Source organism: Micropterus dolomieu, linkage group LG13 (assembly GCF_021292245.1).
Source record: "Micropterus dolomieu isolate WLL.071019.BEF.003 ecotype Adirondacks linkage group LG13, ASM2129224v1, whole genome shotgun sequence".
Taxonomy (NCBI): Eukaryota; Metazoa; Chordata; class Actinopteri; order Centrarchiformes; family Centrarchidae; genus Micropterus; species Micropterus dolomieu.
This window is the reverse complement of record NC_060162.1, coordinates 12,758,640-12,781,865: the sequence shown is the minus strand read 5'-3', so window position 1 is coordinate 12,781,865 and position 23,226 is coordinate 12,758,640. Positions and strand designations below refer to the sequence as shown.

General features: G+C 40.1%; 1 protein-coding gene across 1 annotated transcript in view; it reads right to left on the bottom strand.

Moving 5' to 3' along the window:
• The window catches only part of LOC123981501 (astrotactin-2-like), a 176,596-nt gene that overhangs the window by 108,220 nt on the left and 45,150 nt on the right, over positions 1–23,226 (bottom strand). The window contains exons 7-8 of the mRNA XM_046066361.1: positions 21,494–21,568; positions 18,246–18,383 (exon numbers count right to left, since the gene is read on the bottom strand). Coding sequence (XP_045922317.1) covers positions 18,246–18,383; positions 21,494–21,568 — 213 coding nt within the window. The remainder of the gene's footprint in view (positions 1–18,245; positions 18,384–21,493; positions 21,569–23,226) is intronic.

Sequence of the window (23,226 nt, the reverse complement as noted above, 5' to 3'; positions counted from 1 at the left end):
ACTTCAAAGCACGAGATACTTCCGGTCCACTCATCAGGCATTGCGAGGCTACCCAGCTACCCAATCACAGAGCTTACGGTCCGCGTCGACTCGACATGTAGTTACATTTTAGAGGAGGTGCACGTCAGGCGACGGCGTAGGCTATGGGGCTACGCAGAGGCTACGCCGTCGATTTGACGCAGAAGTATAAATTAGCCTTAACTCTGCATTCCCATGGCGCCCACGAGGACTCGCACGGGCACGTTGCTAGCTCACCGGCGGTGAAAGCGTGTTACATAAACAGACACACTGCCCTGCCGACATCTCTTTCGCCGAGCGGTCACAGCGCAGCTAGGCAAGTCCGCTATAGCCAGAGAGAGACAGCCAAAGTCAGGTCTCTCTCGTTATAGTGGGACGAAAGAGATCGCTTGCTGTTTCGGTTGGTTTCGTTTCCTCCATGAACGGCTTGTAGCGCCTGTTGTAGCAGGCGAGGCTGTCTACCCTGCCGCTGCTTCACACGGAAGCTGTGAGCTTGAGGCTGACGTCAACACCGGGTGACATGTCATCCACAGTCACACAGACTGTGGTGCGTTAAAGGCCCGGTCGGCCTTTTCGATTGTAGCCCTTGGAAAAAGTCTAAGCCTTATTATTTATTTAAAAAAAAAAAAAAAGAAGGGTGACAGAGGGACAGAGGCTGATGCACACCACCAGACCTCCTCCCTCCGTTATGTGTCAAGCACGCATTTATTTGTGTTTCATGTGTTGCTTGTGTACACAATGAAAATGCTGTGAATGTTCAACTGATTAAATATAGTACATTCCTAAAGAGCATTCTCCTTCTTCATTCTTCCACTGAACCCCCTCCATCTTTGGCTCGGTGCGTAACGTGCTTCAGTCTCGACAAAACTGCATGTTCACCGACTCTAAGCTAATGATCCGACCTACAGCCCACACTGCTCCCCTTGCTAAGCTCGACAGAGACAGTGGGAGGGCCCGGGCCTTTGCTGCGCTATTCAAACCACTGGGACAGAAGCCCATGTCCCACGTCGCTCTCCTGGTGGCATCCGAGTGAGACGGATGCCACCAGGAGAGCGAGAGACCCACCCTTAGCGGTGTGTGCACATTCCATTCGGAAGTGTGGAAGTGTCCACGACCCTTTTTCAGCGGGGTGTGTGTCGAAGAGATCTGCACAATGGCATCTTGGCCCTTACTGTGCCCATTTGTGCGGGCTCCTTCTCGGGATCCAGCTCGCAAGTGCGACCTAGGATCTGAAAAGTGAGGATCTGGTGACTACTGGGTGTAGAGGGGGAACATACACTGGCAGTGCCTGACGTTCCAGTGAGAAGTCAGGGCAGTCCAGGTGTTAATGGTCAGGCCAAGCCCCTATCGGTCCAGCGACCTTCTCAGGGTGTCCCACCATTCTGTCACTAGGTGAAGTGGTGGTCGGGGCTTTGGCCGGCCTGTAGCCGACCGGGTTGGTGTGGTGGACTTTGGCTTTTCGTGGCTAGGGCGGACACGGGCTCCACCCACTGTACCCATAGAGTCCAGTAGAGGGCGGAGTCTGTGTGAGATAGAACAAAGGTTACGATATGGTAACCCTAGTTCTATAACACAGGCGGAGCCCTCTACCGATGAGCCCTGCCGCTCTGACAGTGTCTGCTGAAGAGTCGGTCGGATGCTGAGGCAGTAGGGACACTGCTATTTATACGTCACGCATGTATCGGTAGCGACGTCCTATTGGTCGGCTACGTGCATGATAAAATTTCAGTGGGCAAATGCGTGCGTGTGATTGGAGGAGGTAGTACCCATAGAGTCCAGTAGAGGGCTCCGCCTGTGCTTATAGAACTAGGGTTACCATATCGAAACCTTCGATTTTGTTATTAGTAACTGTAATGTGATTACTTAAGTTATCAACAGTAATGCGTTGCATTACTGCGTTACAGACAAAAGTATTCTGATTACAGTAACGCCTTACTTTGTAACTGCTTCTGACTACACCAAATAGTTTTTAAAAAAGGTCTGTCCTTAGGCATTTATTAGTTTCTGACTATGATGGGGGGAACAGATTTCCCCAAAACTACTGTATCTCTGAACTCTCACGCATGTAGGCTAATCTATGTGATCTCCTTTTAATAACTAATGCAATAAGTAAAGTAATATTGTTTCACTTCCATTCACTGAGCCTCCCCTGAAACTGTTTAGAGCCCCCCTAGGGAGACCTGCCTCACACTTTATAAACCCCTGATTTAATTTAACTATCAAGATGTACAGTATGTGTACAGGACAGAGCTGTAACCAGTCAACTTAATGCTGATCTTTTCGTCCGCTAACTTTCGCTCTCCCTCACATTCCCTCGTCCTTTGAAGAATGAGGAGAGGGAGACAGCCATGAGTTGAGTGTTACCGTAGCTTACTGAAAATCAGTAACCATCGTGTGAAATTTCAGTAGCGGCGCTCATTCATTAAGCAGTGACAGTAAGCTTCAAATACGTTGGTAGTTACTGTTTTTAACCAAGTTCTATTGCTTTCAAGCAAGTGTCGCTTAGGTTGTAGCCTACTTCTGCACAGCTGAAGAATAAATCAGTTTTATATCTGTGGTACAATCCGAAAGAGACTCGCGGAAATAACACGACAGCTGCATGTTGGTCTTCGTAGTCGTAACACAGCATTTATATATATTATATTTGGACTAGCGAAAGAAATAATTACAACACCACGAGAGGAAAAACCACTCTAAAGTGCTGTGGGAACATTAGAGGTAGCGTTACATGGATGTTGGAAAATTAAGACCTGTTTAAAATTATTTAAGACCTAGAACACAAACTTCAGCGAATTTAAAACTTTTTAAGGCCTTAAAAAGTCTTAAATTTCAAAATCAGAATTTAAGACTTTTTTAGACTCCACAGAAACCCTGATAAACTTTGGCTTTAAAACTTCATACAACAAGACCCAAACAAAGAAGCTCTGACGAAAAATAGGTTAGTAACCTGAGGTTAGTAAACATGTTTAACTCAGTATTGGCCATCTAACGCAAGCCTGCTTCTTGCTTTAGCTACGACTTACGGGAGGTTAACTCTGACTTTTGGTCGTTATAAAAAGATAAATGAGCATTTGTTTACTTGCCAAACTTGTGGTAGTTTAACATAAGCATTGGCTGCCATCACATTAATTATTAACGGTGGCTGCAAACAGGTTACAGGTTATTATTGATCATGTAACATTACAGTTTTATTTAGTTATAACGTTACACTGGTTTGAGAGTCTGGGGGATGTGTTGACTTATAGTAGTTTATAAACAGTGATTATTTGTAGACGCATTGTACATTAGGCTACTTGGTTGTGCTCTTTAAGTGAAAAACAGGTTACAGTTAAGGAATTCCTTATAGCTAAACAGTATTATAACAACCTGGATTGAACGCAGCAGGTGATACAACATTCAACCACGAGTGACTTGAGACTTGGACACTTGGACTCAGTGATTGTGAGCATCTCTGGTGTGCGTGTGCGTGTGCGCGTGTGTGTGTGTCAGTCACTAAATAAATCCCATGTTGGATAGGTCAGATGTTAGCCATGAACAGGAAATAAAAAAACTACTAAACATAAAGAAATCTATTATTTCCAAATGCTGGATCTTTGCTGCCTGGATCCAGACCTTTTCAATCCACCCACTCCACCGAGTTGACTGATTCTGGTCTCACATCATGACATGAAACAACAGTTTCTCTGCTGAAAAGGCAAGCAATCCAATAAGCGCCGTGGGGGGACTAACGATCAGCCAATCACCATCATGGGTGGGACCAACGCCATTGTTATGCTGTTGTCAAACTGTGTGCTGGAACCAAAGAGGAGTAATAACAATGGCAACCGCTGTAGACAAGATAGACGCTGCTATAAAGGCTATTGATTAAAAGTGGGTAGTTTGTTTCTGTTTCTTCTGCTCCACTCTTAACCCCCTCTACACATCAGTGTCGACTTAAAATTAAGTTGGCCTCTGCCACGGAAATCGGTTGGAGGCAATGTCAGACTCAAGATGGAAGGGGAGTGCACCGAGATGACAATTTTGTCTGATATCAGAAAGGATCTTTGTGCTCTCTTCTAAGAAATATCAACTTGACCAATACTGTACTGCTCAGCTGCTTGATCACAGCATGCTCAGCCATACCTATACAATGAGTTCTGCATGCCGGCTGTTAGATTCACTAAAGGGGTAAACAACCCCTGTGTTTCTTTGCAAAGAAACTAAAGCACTGCCTCTTGCAATGAGACCACAGTGTGCTGTGAGGGAGACTTGACTCAAACACAAACGGCAACAGGATCTTGAATGATGGGAAGGCAGATGCCCTGCTGAGCAAGGAGGATTTTGGAGTACTGTCATTGTCACTGTTTGTGTGTGTCTTTGTCTCTCTGTACTTGCTCTCTGTGCTTATGTGGCAACTCAAAGAAGAGACTGAAAATAGGGCCAGTGAACCAATAATATACATTGATATTGCTGTTAATTTGCTTAAAATGTCCCTGAGAAACCTCTTCTCAAAGTGGATATAAAACATCACAAAGTCATTTATCTAGCAAAGTTTCTTCAGTGAGCAAAGATGATAAAGTGAACTCTTACTGACTCAGTATTCACTGTTAAATATTTTTTTCAAGAAAATAATTGTATATTGTGACCTTGTGATTGGCTTCAGACAAAGATGAAAGGAAAAGCATTAAAATTTATCAAACGGTAGGAATGCTCTGTGCACAGCATTGACAAAAACCATTAAAAAATTCACATCTTATTAATATAAGAGCGATGTATTGCAAAATATGTGGACAGACATTGTCTCCCTACCTGTTAAATTACAAAATGCTTAAATTACAAAGTCCCCCCCCCTTTTCATAGTGTGTGTGTAATCAGTATTTGGAATGCTCACTTTGTTTTGGACCAGAGATTCTTCTCATTTTAAATATTCAGATTTATGGCACAACAGCCCATAATTGGCACATCTTCCTTGTGTGAGCTGTGAAGTATTACCTCTCAATGACAGCACATTGGAACTGTCCCCTTTGTAAAATCAAACCTTTCCTGACACATTGCTGTGCAGGTAGACAATCAGTCACTGTCACAAACTCTGAATATAAAAAAATATATATATATGTCTTCCAAAAGAACCCAGACAAGTAACCAGTCCAAAATGTGGCTATTGTTCTATTTGATTAATTAAGTAATGCACTGTTTTTTATGTTTTTTTTTGTTTTTTTTTGTAATTGATTTGAGCATTCATTCATATCTGGATATGAATGACCTGTGTTAATAAACTAAACAGGAAAAACTGTGTTTTAGAATGATTGCCTATTGACAACAAGAGTATATAAATACTATTTACAATTACAATATATTCATCATATTAGATCAGGCCCTTTGTTTAACTAATACTATAAGAATGGAGAATGTGATTAAATATACTACAACATTTTAAGATAATAAAAATGTCACCTTCTCTTTGCAGTAGATAAAGAAACATTTGATGTTCCCTAATAGAAACTGGTGATGTGGTTATGGCAGACACATTATGCATTAGTAGTGTTGATGTCACCCAGTAATTCCCAGAACTCAAGATCGATGCACTAATGCATGCCTCCAAACAATTTTTTTCCTGGCAATATTTTACAGTTTACTGTTTTGGCCACATGAGCAGCTCTGCTGTAGTCAAGCAGATACATGACTTCCTTAAGGCAAAATAAACAGTATTTGTAAACAGGGTCAAATAGCCTCAGTGACTGGGGGATATCTCAAATTCATGTCTTTAATTGTATTTATTCAGTCTTGTTTAGGTCAGCATTTCTAGGATAGCCACAGGATAGCTGAACTGAAGTCTCCAATGAAACAAGATGAGAAAGAAAACTTTTTGTTTTTCCAGTTACACTTTGATAGTTGATATATTATTGATCATTATTGTTGCCACAAGAACCCATAAAATCAATCTTCACCCAGAACCGTTTTGTTCTCATGAAACACAGGTCAGGATGAAAGCAGTTAAGACACAATAATTACACATCTGTTTACTCAGTTTATGAGTATGGATTGGCCTGAAATCTTCTAGGCAATGAGTGGAGCAGAGAAGTCCAGTACTGTCTAGATCATCTTCTGTAGCAACTTTGTCAACCTCCACCAGGAGTCATCCTGGGTCTACCTCAATATCTGCTCTTCAATTGTTGTCCAAAACAGACCAAAGGGTCATTCACAATTTGGTAGATTCCTGATCCGCCTCAACTGTCTCAATGTAGAGAGGATGAGTAAGAGCCTAAAAAACTAAAGTCATCTTTGATTTTTGAGGCACCTTGTGGAGGTCCCAACTACTTTTTTGTGTCTAATTCTTTTGGTGACAAACCAATGCGTGTGTTGTCAGGACAAAAACAGAATAAAAAAAAAAAATCAAGATCTTTGCTGTTTCCACTTTACAGTGGAAAAGCAACCCTATCATCGACAAACTGAACAGTCTGAAAAAATCAGCCGCACCATGATGACTATCAAAAACAGGAGAGGGGGCAGGATGCACTCTTGCTAGAGTGCAATGCCCACATGAATAGCTCACAACAGTTGCTCTGGTACCTGATACTTCCAAAGTGCATCCAAGGTTCAAGGTTCAGCTTTAATGTATTTACTAAACAATTATTATCCCACACCTAAAGGAACACTGATTTTCCCCATATTCACGGAATAAAGAAAAGCAAATTACAGTGACCACCTCATAATGTGCTTGAGGCAAACATGCTGGTAAACTGTTCCAGAGCCAAGGACCCTGCAAGTCAGTAAAATACCTAGGCTAGGGGGGACACAGTTATTGTGGACCTCTGCAATGAAAACTTTAGCCTTAGAACATGGAATCTGATCACTTTTTGGAGAAGGTGCTTGATTTTGTGCGTGGAGTTGAGAGGTACCAACAAAATGCAGTTGGGCTCACCTCTAGCACAGCTTTGGCTCTGGAACCAAACTCCTTGATAGATGGTGGACTCTCTCCTACTCAGGTATTGTCCATGGCGAGACGAGCCAGGCGGTTGTGGAACTACTGAAAAAATCACCGGCTGGCCTCTGCACAGCTGGACTTTCTCCCGGTGGATGAGAGGGTCACCATCATGTGGCTGCGTAATGCAGAGAGAAAAACTATTACTGTTGTTTGCGCATATGCGCTTGTTTTTAGTTGCTAGGCAACAATGGCTAGTAAGCTGTCACGCACAGCGGCCCAAGGTCATAGAAGAATCCCACAGCTTTAAAAATCTTGCTTTTATCCGAGTCCTGGGAGCTGAACACCTTGCAACAGTTGCTGGAATAAATTAAAAGTTTATTTAACAAAGTGTGTGGATTTATTTTAAATGTTGATGAATCATAAATGCATGTTAGAAATGGGGCAGTTTTATGTTATGAGCACCAAATGCATTCAGCATTTTCTGAATCATGCTTGATTTTAGGACACCTAGTTTTAAATAGTCAACAAGAATCAAGAGTGTTTTGAAGTAACGAGTCACCGATAATCAGGACACTCTTGCTGAAAATGTAGTATTTGTGAGGATGATCTCCATAGCATCTGCTTTTTAGGTGTGTAAAGACTTGCCCTTTCACATACCGATCCTCATCCACTAGACCTAATACAGTGTCTCCCTGTATAAAGTCACACAACTCTCTTTGGAGGGCATGCTGCATTAAAAGGCAGGTAGTCTATTAATAATCAGCTAAACTGTGGGATATACTCTCCACACTCCACCATGAGAAGGAAGCATCAGTCACCATGAATACTGAAAGATGCTTTCATTGTTCAGCTGCTGAGTTACTGTATACATATTATTAAATTGTACATGTGTAGCATCCCTAACATAATCAACATGTGCTATATGTAGATGGTGCATGTATGTGCATGAAAGGCAATTGAACGACACCTGTATTTCTGGATATAGGTGGGGTACGTGACTTGGGACAAGTCCAATACCATGACAAATACCATGATATAGAGCAAACAACAACACAGCAAGTGATGTAACTAACGTTGGATAAGTTGTGCGTTAGCAAACTATCACTGCTGCGAAGCTAACATGCAGGGAGGATGAGACTTTCCCAGAACCAGCACACCAGCTCCAGACAGTGATTCTCACAACTCTCATGCTACTATAGCTAACATCATAACAACAGCATATGTTGGCGAACTAGAAAGTAAGCCGAATGTCTGTGGTCGAGTAATTTAAAATTACCTGTCACACAAATCATGGCTCGAATGGATTCCTTTTTTTCCAGTGCACACAGAGAACAGACAGCTAGTGGACCGTGGTATATGTGAGATATTCAGTGAATATGATAAAAGATATGTGTTCAAGATTACAATTGCATACCCCACCTTTAAGGGTAGAGTAAACTGACAAATCAGCACTCGTGTGGGCCCACTGTTGAAGGGTTTTATTATCCACTTTCTTTCCACACTAGCTGGTTTGGGACCAGCAACCCTTAGGGAGGCTGGACTGGGACAAAAAAAAATCGGGGTGATTTTTCTGCTAAGGGCTGCCCCAAACCAATGTCCAGTTGGACACCCCTCATCAATACAGCTTCCTTGCAGCCCTCTTAAAAATGTGTACCTACTGTACCATTTCCCCAAACCACTATAAAGCTGAAGTGTCATGGATAAGTGTATCAATGCAAGTGGATCAGTGTACTCATTTGCACTCAGGACTCCTTGGTGATCAGAAGTGATGGAGTACACAACTCATTCTCAAGTAGGATAGGCCTATAATTGTCAAAGAAAAAAAAATAAAAACTCTGCTAGAAGTCACAGTATCATTTCAAATTATTATTAGGTCCAGGATTATTGGAATTCCCCGACAAAGCTGTACAGTTTCACAATAAAATACTGAGAATAAGCAAATAGCTGTTTATTCAATGAATGCATGAAGCAGATAAAAATGACTTGTAGGCCATACACTCGCATCTTTATTAAAGGAACCCGTAGCCTAATAATCTTCACTCACAGCGACAAATTCACATCACCTAGTCAGCCAGTAGCATAGTTAGCCAAAGTTGAGACTGCATTCGTGAACTATGCTAGCTACAAAAACAATTTCAAACAGCTTATGCTGCGCTATTTGGCATTGAGTGATTACTAGCAGTAGGGGACTGTCTCACTTTATGATAGTGTTACGATTATATTGTTATCATTTACATTATTCGAAGTGATATTCATCAATTTCATTATGCCATGGCACACCACCTACCTCCTACCTCCCTGCTCCCTCCCTACAGGTCCTTGTTGAGCTACTCCATGCTTACTGCTTCACTTACACTCTCCTCCTGCTCACTCTGTCCCTCTGCTTCTCTGTCACATAGCTCTGAACCGAACCTCTGACATCTGACACCAGAAACAGAGAGGAGGGAGTGAGGGGCTAGTAAGAGATATGATTGGGCCAACCCAGTGTCAGTATAGAAAATTATGGACCGCTGCCTGTCCCTGCTTTATGGCTCTTAATATATATATATATATATTATTTATAATTAATGAATGAGTCATTTTAATTATATTGGCCCCAAGGTGCGTTGGTCCACCGGGCAGATGCCCGGTATGCCAGATTAACAGTTCCCCCTGGCCCTTACCATGGTGATCCCTTCACACAAATGCACAAATGTAGGCAGAGTGGATGGGGCGAGGTGTCAGGTACAACTGAGACGCATGTTGAAGTGGAGTGTGTTTGTCTTTTAGACCTCAGACCCTCCTTTCTATAGTTCAGTAACTGCCTCTGGGTTGCGCCCATGCTTAGCACAGTCACAACGGAATATCACACTTATTACTGTTGTACTCAGTAACTCAGTACTTTCCAAAATCTAAAAAGGAGTTAATTCTCTGTCTTGGTCTTCCATGTGGTATTCTTTTTCTCTTTGTTTGGTAACTCCACTTTTTCCAAATTAGACAGACAACACATGGCATTCTGTGCATCAGTTGTTTCTGGCAGGGACTCAAAGCACTGACAAATGACTCCTTAATTCAGAGGAAAACAGAGGGTGGAGAAGGTGAGGCAGACAAAAATAACGGGTTGCCTCAGCTGTGAGGTGCATGCTAACTGGCTCTCCTTCTGGATAGAGGGACTAGTGAGCCGAAGATGAAAACACAATCAATTCCAAGATGCCTCCTGCAAGACAGTCCAGAAGGAGGAACATTGGGAAAAAAACAAGTGCAGCAGTAAGGATATCGGAACGTTTCTAAAAAAATGTTGTGCAACAAATTAAATTACGGCACACAGTGCAGAAAGTATTCAACAAAGTTCGCTCTCATTGTTTAATTAAAAGGAGCCTGAAAACGGATCCATATAGATGTATAAACGGGTAAAGCAGGTACCATACATCATTCTCCAAAGATATTTAAACTATATTTTATTCCTTTAGTTTTTATAAATTATTTGTTATCAAAATCAACAACAGACAGAGAATCCTGACAGTATTTCTTTCCTAAATCATTAGCAAATCAAGATCATCTCTGTTGGCACTGTGACTCTGTTGCTTGACCCAGAAGCACATTGGTTGCATCTAAACACTGACTAATGTACTTGTTATTAATCTCCCTCCCTGCCTCTTGCTTTTCCAGATGATGAATGACCAGGCGACACTGCCCAAAGTTAGAGCGCTGCTCCAGCATGATTACAGAGCCCATTATTGGTCTGCCCCTGCACTTGATTAATGCTCTTGTTCCAGCTCCCCACAAATATGCTGACTCTCATCAAGCACTTCCGTCATTGAATAGAGTGCATTTTCTTTAAGCTTGCTATAATCACTGAGGAAAATCTAGTGGGTGAAAAAAGCAGGTAAAAGTAAGCGATAAAATAAAATAAAGATTGATATGTCATTTCTTCGGCCTGGGTGTAGAGTTAAAACATTTTTTGATGGAAATTTGGAGGAAGGGAAAGATGATTTATGTATTCTTTTTCTTACTGGTGTCAACTTCTTGCAGTTGCATTGGAATATTGGCAATGTCACATTTTGATGGTTCACTTGATCATGGTGAGTGAAGTCATTAATCACTACTGTGGGGTGTCAGCGATTACTCAGGGTTATTTACGGTTCCCAACTGACAAAAATGATAGTCTTTGAGCACAGTTTAAAGTGCCTGAATGTTTGTATATTGTGATATTCATAAAGTGTTTGTGGACACATTCACTATGGTTTAACAATAAACAACAGAAATGCAAGAAACACTTCTTTATATAGTACAACTGCAATGTAAGCTTAAATTTTATGCATTAAAATAATGGCTTGAAGGTATAGTACAGACCTTGTATATACAATTGGACCAGCAATACCAAGACAACAAAAAGGCTCAGTCTGAATTCCAACACTGACACATTTATTGATCAGTTAACTAGACCAAACACAGAGCACAGCAAAACAGTACATAGGATTTTATGCTCTGCATTCTGTATATGGTTCTGCCATTAAATGAAACCCTTATAAAGTGTGTGAATGTTTACTACTGAACAAACAGGTACTGTCAAGGCAAGTCTTTACTGGAGGCTAACTAAGCAATTCGTCATAATGATAGCTAATCTCTTAATTAAATATTTGGTAGGTTTAATAATTTATTTACAGCAGGTACCTTGTAATACATTCCTTTAATTGAACCCCTACCTTTTCTATCTGTCAAAACAGTTGTGGCTCTTGCACTGTAGATTACAAAAGGTTATCCCCTTCATGTACATATGACAAACTAAAAAGAACATAGCTTGTGGTGTGTTTTATTTCCAGTTCATGCTTTTTCAGGCAGTTCATCATAACTTGATGAATACCATTTGCAGTTTTATCACTATCTTCATAAAAGTCAAGTAACTTGCACTGCACTCCATCAGACACAGAAACATATCTCAGGCACACTGGAAACATTTTTCTGTTTCCCTTGTTTGAGGAATTGGTGGCAACACAGTAAAACACAGGCTCGCCTTCAGTCGGGGATAGATCATTCAGGATATCCCGCACAGTCTTTGTTCCTAAAACATTCACTGTGATCATCTCAGTTTTCGTTCTTACCAAGTGCATCTTCTTCACAACTTTTGAGTCATGAAACAACGCACGGTTTAGCTTAATAAGACAGTCAGTTCTGAAGTCCATGTTTGAGTGTGATACACTATGAGTCTTACCTTGCTGCTATTTTGTCAATTTCCACAGTAGCTGCATTTAATGTTACTTAACGTATAGGCCTACTGAGGCGCGTGAGGGGGGCTGTGATTGGATGATGAGGTTTCTGTTGTATCAGTCAGTGGTTAGATCAGCGTAGTAGTCAAAAAACGGGACAAGAGAGGTCAAGTATGGGACAAATCAATTAGGCCTAATATAGGGGACATCCCGGCTAATACGGGACAGTTGGCAACACTAGACCCAACGTACCTCTGCTGCAAACACGTCAGCGCGACCCGCTTCTTTCAATCTCTCCCTCTCCCTGTAAGTCTGCTCCGGTGATTTTCACCATCAGTAGTAGGCTACGTTATATAAAGTCGCCAAAGAAAAGAAATTGTCTTGTGGATTTTTCCTCCCGCAATTCCATTCACAGCAGCAGCTGCGGCGCATGTTGAGGAGTTGATGACGTAGCCTATCAAAACAAATCCAACGTGGTAGCTAACGAATGGCATCTGACTGGTGTGTTCACTGTCACTTGTCTAACCTGGTCCGCACTTGTAAAATATCGACCATGTTGTGAGATGTAACAAAATAAGTCTGTGTTTCTCTGAAAAATGCTACAATGTGTTGCCTAACGAACGACAGACGAAGTAAAGTGTGTGGGAAACACTGACTGAACCGTTGTTTTTAACACCGGTGCTATGTTGTTCAGAGTTTGTGAGAAGACGCTGCGTGGTGAGGGAGAGAGAGAGAGAGAGGGAAAACGCTGGCAGGACTTTATGGAAACATAATAATTAACTCAATATCAAACTATATCAGTATTGTCTAATTTTATCTCTCTTTTGAAATTATATCGGTATATATACTGCCCAGCCCTAACACCATCCATCCATCCATTGTCAACTGCTTATCCTGCATACAGGGTTGCGGGGGGCCGGAGCCAAGCTGACATCGGGGTACTCCCTGGGCCTGGGCCTGTCCAGGGGTCCAGGGGCCTGTCCAGGGATCCTGGGGTCGCCAGGTCGCAGTCCATCGCAGGGCCACCTAAGGATAATTTGGGGTCACCAATTAACCTAGTCCGCATGTCTTTGGATGGTGGGAGGAAGCCGGAACACCCGGAGAGAACCCACGCAGACACGGGGAGAACATGCAAACTCCACACAGGGGTTTGAACCCGCGACCTTCTTGCTGTGAGGAGACCGTGCTAACCACTGTATCACCATGCCACCCTAACACATAGGAAATAAAACTGATTGACTATCAGTTTATTGATTAATGAATGAAGCATGATTTCAAATGTGGTATGTACAGTGTGTACTGAATTCCTAAATCCTTAAATAACTAATGTAATAATAAGTGCTGAACACCACAAAAACAGAAGCTCTGTTTTTATTATTATCACTACCTATTTTATATGCTTTTATGATTTTTTAGTACACCTTACAATAGAGTATGGACATTCACCGGATTTAAATTTCCAATACAATTTCTGGCTTTAAATGTTGCAGACTATACAGGTCAAGTAATTTAAGAGTAAATATAATGGAAATAAAGGGAGCATATATTTGAGATGGAGAGTAACTTGGAGACTTTATAATCACTTGTGCTTTAAAATATGGCAGCATTTTATTATTATTATTATTATTATTTTCAGTAACCTTTCTGTTAAAGCAGGTTAATACTATATGGAGGACATTACTAAGAAGGTCCGCAGTCAGAGTGAAATTAGGGAGGCACGTTATTCTATTTCACACAGGTCTTATCCTCTAATAAGCTTTGCACACTGACCTCGTGGAGCAGGGCACTGAAATGTGCATGCACTGGTTAAGCCAATCGGGATGGAGGCACCAAATGTTCCCAGAACAGGCTGAAATCCTAAACTATAATTAATTTCCTTTTGAGGAATGAACGAGTAACCAGAAAAATCATGACTACCAGTGCTCAAGGTTGGCCTTGACTCTGTTTATCTGACAGAACACTGCCCTCGTGGCCTAATTTGCGTAACTATACAAAAACAATTATAAATTGATTGTTACTATGAATGTTGTGATTCATCTATCAACAATTCAGGGACTAACCAAAAGTTATTTTTCAATGCTTTGAGCACCACAAATACATAAAATTCCATTGAATTCCACTGATCAAACAAAAATTTACTTACCAGCATGGCTAGCTACAGCTACACTGGGAGATACGTATTTTGTGTTTGATTTTGATGAAATGTTGAAAAAAATGCCTTTTTCTTTGACAATATGCCACATACCGGATAACACAAACAATGTAAACGTACAGAGTGTGTAATTCTACAACAAAATCACTAAAAAAGCTTATTAAAGAAGCTGAATCATTGTGAGGTTGGGGGATATTGATATCATGAGAAACTATCTGGGCATAGTTAAGCTGGTACTTACCTTCTTGACACTCACTTATCTTTTTCACATAGAATACATTTTATTGGGTTCTGTCAGCCAGCTGATGGGCAGAAGTGAAATAGGGATGCATCCTTTTTAATGCCACAGCTACAGTGCATTTCACTACTTCCCGCATCAACATGTCTATCATGACTGACTACATCAATGCCTGCATAAACACTTTGGGAAAGTGCTTCAGCCAGAAACTCTATAAGGTCCCACGGGACTTTATTCCACAATAATGCTTTGGATAATGAGTTGTCTGCATTATTCATGACAATCTGACAGATTCTCCTATGTTAGAGGAACTAATCATTAACCAAATACAGAACATTAACTTTATTATTCCAACTGAAGTGGGCCTTTAATCAGTGATACAATGTGTATTTCCTCCTTCATGTTTTCATGGTCTAATTTATTTCCTGGTGTGATGTCACTTAAGACTGATTAATCTTTCAGCAGTTCAACTCACAACAGCAGACAAGGAAGATGCATTTCTTTCCATCTTTTACAAAGGTTACTATGTTATATGTTGCATTTAAGTGTTAGCTATAATTTCTCACTTACAGTTAACCATACTAAATAAAATACTATAAATGGCAGTCTCTAAATAGAGCTTATACAGAAAGGCATTAATAGTGCATTCTAAAAAGACTGCTAGTGTAAATTCAGGTGACATCCGCTGACATGCTACTTTCATGTAGGCACAACCTTCGACTGATAGCTCTGCTGCGAAGTAAATAAAAGAAAAAGTTCTTGCTTTCTGCTGAAGTGCTCTATTCGCACCTGTAGTTGTGACATAACCTTTCAAGGTCTATTCATAACGCAGTAACAGTGGCACTTGAGATTTAGTCAAAAAAAGAAAATGCACAAAACAAGTAATTGCTTTGAAATAATTTCTTTATCCCCTACCTTAATGGAGAGACTAATCTTTCGTGATTTCAGTCATAAATATTCGGGATCTAATCAAATTAACATGTACAGTAGCAGATATATGGCTATAAACTGTTGTTGCTCTAAGATGTCCTCATTTTTTTGCCCAACAACACTATTCACAGCTCTTTTTCAAGGAAAGTGACAAACCTTGGCTAATTAATCAAGAGTCCTGCTGTAATCCCATTTACATCAGAATTAGCAGATGTGTCCAATTGCCTGGGGAGTTCTGGGCTCCTGGGGCTATATAAAAAAGCCTTGGATTTTTCGAAAACAATGTATATAATACACATTAGACACAAAAATTAAGTATTCACTCATTACTGCAATTTAGGCTCTCTGAATTATAAAAGATACAAGAGAAGATTTGGAGGAATCTACCAGTCAGGTAAAGTGAGGACATTCTAAACAAATTATTGTGTGATGAGATCTCGTGCCATGAGATCTCACGATGTTAAAATGTGACAATATTTCTCATCAAGGTGAAAAGCTGTCTCATGACAAGGTATCCTTCTCAACGTTTGCAAAGAAAAAGAAAATTCAGAGAGCAGAGAAGTGTAAACCTGTGTGCTCACACAGAAGCTGCGGACCAATGGACACATGGATCAGTAATCCCATCTGGCAGTCACACCAGGTTCAAGGAACTGGTCAATGAGCCAAGCCACCATGCTTGAAAAAAATGCTGCTGCTGCTACTACTATTACTAAGAATAATAATCATCATCGTCATCATAATATTCATAATAATAAAGAAATAATAAATCTGATTTATAAAGCATGTGCTTTAAAAACAAAGAGCCAAAAATCCATTGTAAGTCAGAGATAAGTAATGTTAAAACAGGGACGCGGTTTGTTTCGTACCTCTTACCTTTCGTTAATTCATATGTGGACCATTCTTAATAAAGTCTGAGTACCCCTCACCTAACGTAATAAGATTTTCTTAAGCAAAATCTACATTGCCTCTGTCATCTTACCATTCATTCAGTCATTCACCAGTCATTTATTTGAATTGTGAAAATGGGATGATGGACACACAACAAATTTCTTAGAATTACAGAGGCATGGAGATGGATAAGAAATATAATATATCGAGAGGTGGTTTTGAGTGGGAAATACTGGATGGTGCACTGGTGGACAAAAATACCTTTAAATTTATATATATTTATATGCCTTTTGGGGGCCAATCCAATCATCTTTGGGTAAACATGTCTTTGTTTACAGCACTACTCGTCAGAGTTCAACGTGTTATTGGGAATCAGACAAAACCTGGTTTGTGTGCTACATTTATCATATATTTTTAGTGTTTCATGTACAGTATTCATAAATATTTTTGGTCTCTATATTGAGCATTTACACAAGTGCAAACATCTTAGTAATTCAAGTTAATATCATTTTCTAGACTTCAATCTTTTTGCAGCACATTGACAAAGTTACAGAAATGTGCTACAGTTAACTCATGTTGTTTTCTACTGTTGAGTCCCAATTGTTAAAATCTTGTCAAAGTCTGGTTCCAGATGTGCAACTGAGCAGCCTATAGTATTCATCAGAGAATCATTTTCTCCAATTCAGTATTTTGATTAAAAAATGCCTCACTGCATCAGTACTATTAAATGTGCATTATGTGCTACCATGTGTACTGATGATTATAGTTGAAAGATGGTGTAAACTTACTTTGTGTGGTGACAAGGTAAAATTATAGGTTACAGTGATTCCAAGGCATATACTGCACTCCTGTATCACAATGTTATTCATTCCTTTGCATTGTGTGACAAGTGAAATGTTTTTATTAAGCAGTGGTAGGCAATTTGGTTTTCAAACGTCATATCACTTCCCAAGCTGATGTCAGTTGGATTCGTGAGATGGGTGATTGTTTTAATCTGCAGCTGATACTCTGACATGTTTTGTGATGTTCAGTTGCAGTGATACATGCCAGCACCTATTGGCTGGTTGGGTGGGTAAAAACACAAGTCTTATGCTGCCAATATTTTGTTATTGCACTGTGGCACTGCCAAAACCATAACCTTGTCGACATTACTTTCCTGTTTGGATTTGATTTTAAATCCCTATGTGCATAGACCATAATTAAGTTTTTGTAAAGCTGCTTTGCCTTTCACTTTAGTCCTCTAAATCTGAGACCTTCCAATGATTTAATGACCTGATTATATGCTTAATGGGTACATTGCCTTTTATTTCATTTAAGCTGTCTTGCATTGTTTTAGTATTTTTTTTAAAGCAAAGTAAGCATACCTTTTGAGCAAAAAGCTTAAACCTTTATTTGTTGTATGTAGAATCTGCTCATTAATGCTTACCTGTATTTTTAATGTCAAATAAACCAAATTACAGTTGCCTATAGCATGAATCACACTGCAGTATAGTGACTACAGCCAATTACACTGACAAACAGTATCAAGACGACAGCCATGATAAAATAATAATGAAGTAGCACTGTGACAGTCCTATAAGCCTGCTATGTAGTCATATGGGAATGTCATATGTAATGAACATCCCTGCTAAAGTCAGAATAGCAGCAGCAACACTAAAGCAAGTGTCATGGAAACAGCTCACAACTGAAGTGAGGACATACATTATTTGGGCTTGTACACTCCACGACACAAAGGAGCTTTATGAAGTATTCTTGTGTAGCTCAAGCTGTACAGCCAGAGTTTTGAATTCAATAAGAACTGATTTTACTGTATTTGTTGAGACCCTCCAAAAAAAAAATTGTATAGACCAGACAGGACAGCAGAGGACAGCAGGGAAAGTGCTTTGCACAGTTTTTCAAATGTGGAGCTTTGAGCTGAATCAGACTGACCTGACCTCCCCTGGGTCTTCAGTAACCAACACGTCTGTCTTACAGCTGGCGATGGGGTTGATTGATAGTTCCACTGGTGGCACCACAAAGCTCTTGCTGACTGGCAGCCACAACCCTTGCCCGAGACTGTAGAATGATCTGTGTTGGCACAACCACAAAGCATAAATGTCAGTCAACCTAATTTCACATTACAACATTTTGTTATTAGTAGGGGTGTGACGAGATCTCGTACCTCGAGATCTCACAATATGAAAATGAGCCAATATATCTCATCGAGGTGAAAAGCTGTCTCACAATTTTAGCAAGACTAAGTGTGAGGGTGAAATTAGCATTTAAATCGTTTGTGTGGCAGCTTTTTGGGTACGCGGTGGAAACAATAAATTGCAATAGAGTGACAGACAAGAGACAAAAAATATGTAAGCAACATTTTAAAATACACCTGCATTGTTTTGCATTTTGTGACTTTTAGTCGAATAAAATTTTGCCAGTCATACATTTCACACATTTTGTACAGTATGTATATACATAAGCATACAAAGATACAATTGCAGCAATGAGCACAAACAACAAAAAGTGTAGGCTTAAAAGACTCAGTAAATGGGTGGTGATAGACTGACAGAAAGACTTTTATAAAACGATTTTATATTGCTGGCACATTATATAATTTTATATATTAAGGGTAATATAATGATAAATATGTCTTATGATTCTAAATAGCGTTCGGGATTAAATACAATATACAAATATGTTTCTGGATCATCAGATTCACATTAAAGTAATCACTACACAATCTTACAGGGTTTTAAATGATATATTATAATATATTATAAATTATTTTATTTAAAGACTGGGTTTTGTTTAATATGTTTTTAGAATGCAACAAAAGTAGAACCACATTCAATAGTAAAATAAACTCATAGCCAATTCATAGCACTCATTCTGACCTACCCTCATAGTCAATACTCTATGTCATATATTATATTAGCTATAAAGACCAGATATTCAAATGTAATGTGCTCGGCAGCACAATGCTTTGTGTGACACGTGTGCTAATGACCATTGTTCAAGATGGTGTAAAAATAATTTCATTTTGCCAGAACACTTTCTCCCCAGTGAAGATTAATATCCTCAGGACGACACCCTGCAGGGGGGCCTAGACTTTTCACTTGGGAATAACGACACCTGGTAGGGCCTCACAAATAGCACAGGATATGGCTGTGCTTTGCATCATGTCTTTTTAATGTATCTGAGCAGGTGGGCGACAATACCACACATTCTAGAAGAACCAAGCTTGGTGCTACATGTACTCAAACTCTCTCATTTGACTCCCACATTAAATAAATCAAAATATATAATGATGTTTTTCCCCCACCTTCAAGGCATCATGCAAGTTTATTCACTGTTAAATATTGCTGACACTCAACCTGTTAAACATGCTTTTGTATGTGTACAAGACCTGATTTCTGAAACACCCTGTTTTCTGCACTGACAAACCTCAGCATTAAAAACCTTCAACCTCAACAAAACTGCTGCCAGTATATTAATTAGAATCTGAATGCATTGCACTCATTCTGACCTCCCCTCACTATCTAGGCAATTCAATAAAAAATTGCCCTCAAAGTTTTTATTATTAAGATTTAATCAATTACATTTTCATCTGACCATTCTTTATGTTACACTCGTGCCTTCAGATCAAAGTTGCATTTTTTCCTAGCATCAAGAATAAAAAGTAAGAGGCAGCACTGGTTTCCCGCAAAGCTCCCCATCTGTGAAACCAATCCCTGTTATGATTAAGCCCATCTTTTCACTGCCATAGGACTGACTAACATTGGCCTGCCGAAGAGCAATGAAGTCTTTTCTCCCATCCTCCCCTACACAGCACTGACATAAAAACCTTCCAATGGGAACCCAGTGAGGGTTTTCCACTTGGTTGCTGCATCTTTACTCACTTTGTCTGCTATCCCAGTGTGGGATAGTATTGTGCTCTGCAACTGTGTGTGTGTGTGTGCAGTTGTTATTTCATCTATCTTCTCTCACAAACTCTAGACCGACAGCACTTCAACCAAGCAGTAGATTTGGTTGCTGCTTGTGTGTGTGTGTATGTGTGTATGACGGCGCCATTGGAGTACTGCTTTTAACTGGCAGTGGACAGCTGAAAGATGGAATGTGTTTTTGTGCAGAACGAAGATTGCAGATGTAGTACCTCATTTCTTAGAGTGGACTCACGCCGAGAAGCAAACTCTGCAAGGTCAGTGTGAAGACGAGCGAGATTACTCTGACAGAGAACTCTTCCTACCTACACACTGGAGGGGTAGTGAGCATGACTGCTATCCTTTAACTCAATTAAGTTACACAGCTGAATGCAGATAAGACCAAATTAGCTTTTCAAAGGTGCATAGACAAAAAGGGCACATGTTTATAGACAATTACTACTGTTGTTATTATTGTTTAGGGTTACAAGGCAGTGCATTACAGTAATTTTACTTTTTACCAACTTTTCATGAAAAAGTCAATATCAAGTGGGTGTTCGTGAACAAGCATGGTCCCACAGTGCCTGATTACCAACTGGTAGAGCAAATCCATACCACAGTGCATAACATTAGCATATTCCATATTTTACCTACATTCATTATATGTGTTAAAAGCTCTATCTACAAAGCCATATAGTCATCATTAACATGAGTATTTTGTTTGTATAAAAAAGCCTTTGTCCATGTAACACACAAGGTCAAGTTGCTCTGTACTATTTAAAGGAAAAAAATAAAAATAAAATATAAAAGGTACAAAACAAGATACTTTATGCTTTATAATAAATTTAAATTATTATTATATTGTTATGAAACATGCTAAAAGGAACAGCTAAGTGATAGGGAATGGGTCCTTTTAGCCTTGCACTTTTTGAAAAATGTAAGACACAATGATCAAGAATAAAAAGTGTAAGAAAAATGGCAGTAAAGCGTCCATCCAGAATTGCCCCTTGGGCTATTTCTCCACACAAAAGCCCATGGGTGAGACTTCACCCAGCACGAGGTGTATATGTGTGTCCATCCAACTGTGTCTATGTGTATCTGCCGGCTGCTTATCTGTATGCTCAGTCACATGCTCAAACACACACACACACACACACACACGTGCAAACACATGCCAAAAACACCACCATCATTTGTGTGTCCACAGAGTCACAGATGGCCAGCAGAAGTTGTGCTCTCCTGTGCTCTCAGGAGGTGCACCAGAAGTGAAGGACTCACCTGAAGATCCTCTCTGGGGCCTGCTCTCCTGTAACTAGGTCATAGCCTTTCTCCAAGTTAGCGTACGGCCAAGGACTTGAGGACAAAGAACAGGGAACAGCAAACCAGAGAGAAAAATATATGAACATTTCAATTTGAAAATAATATTGTGTACAACATTTAAATGTGTTTATGTAATCTGAGTAAAAATCTAGGATGATCATGTTTTTTCATTCATAAAGATGTTGCAGTTGTTGCAGCAATTTAAATACTCCACACAGTGTGTATAGAGTAATACAATATACCAAATAAATAAATAAATAAATACAAGGTCAAAACTAACATCCCTTGATCAAAGGATCTGTTTTCGAATGGGTAAGAGTACCCTCTGTCAGCTGTTAATCCTACAAAACTGTGAATGGAAATTTGATCTGTGACTGGACTGAATCCAGCAGATGACAGGTGGAGTTGACTAACAATGTGAGACCTTTTAAATGAACCGATAATTGGGCAAGCCAGCTAATTGTCAAACAAGGTCAGAGTCAGAGAGAGGGCTCACGTAACTTACTTTTCTCTCCCTATCATGTCAATTTCTACTATTTGTTTTTTTGTTGTTTGTGTTGCTCTCTATGTATTGCTCTCCCTCTCCCTCTCTCTCTCTGCCCTTCCCTGCAAAGTAAGTTATTAATTAATTCCAACCGCGGTTTCCATTCATTTGAATACCCCGAGACTGGAGAGACTTGCTCCAGAAGGCTAATCCATCACAGCGAACAATTCACCTTTATTTTAAGTAAAGTTAATATCGTGCGCTAATGCAGTTGGGAGTAGGGACTGCGAAACCAGCCGTAAGGTCATTTGACTACGAGTGACTTTTCAGATATGAGTGGATAGAGCAAGCAGGACTTACCCTTCATTTCGACCCCAGTCGCTGCGAACACAGAGGTGTTTGTGGACAGGATCGGGGGAATAACCCTCATGACAGCTGCATTCTCCTGTGACAGAGAAAACAATATGGGGCACAGTGGCAGATATTTATTTATCCTCAATAGCTGAATAAATTACCATGCAAGTAATCTGGCCCTGCTCATTTACAGTATTAGAGATGCATCGAATAAAACATTTTCCATGCAACAAAATCCTCTAGCTAATTTTCTTCAGCGAACAAAACTGGAGTATATTTACAGGGATACCAGTACCATTAGCTGGGCTATTTCCTGAAACAGTTTACAAAACGTAGTAGCAATCATTCTCTTGGATTGTTCATCATCAAGCCATCAAGATGAATTTGCATATTTCCACTCCCTCTAAATCTTTTAGATAACACTAAGCATTATGACTGCACATATTTTGTCATGTGCACCAGCTTAACAAGAGTGCTGAGGTCACCATGAGTCAGCACTCAAATAAGAACAGTGACAAACGTTTGCTCATTTGCACACACACTGGTACTCCCTGGAGTCAATGAAATGGATTTTGTTGGCTAGAATGTGACAAAAGTGACTGGGTTTCTGTTTGCTCCCATTATCGCTATAAGTCTTTATCATCCTCACAAAGTTATTTTTGTGAAAGTGAGAATCTCAGAGTCTCAGTCTCAGTACAAGATCTCCGCTCAGTTCTCTTCAGTTGTCTGGGTAGCACCCATGCCAGAACGCATTCAGAGATTCAGATGGCAGAAGAGCAGCTTTGCATCTGGTGCTGCTGCCTCAAAAGCTAGCCATTACATTTAAAACCACCCGTTGCTTTTCGTAATGTAA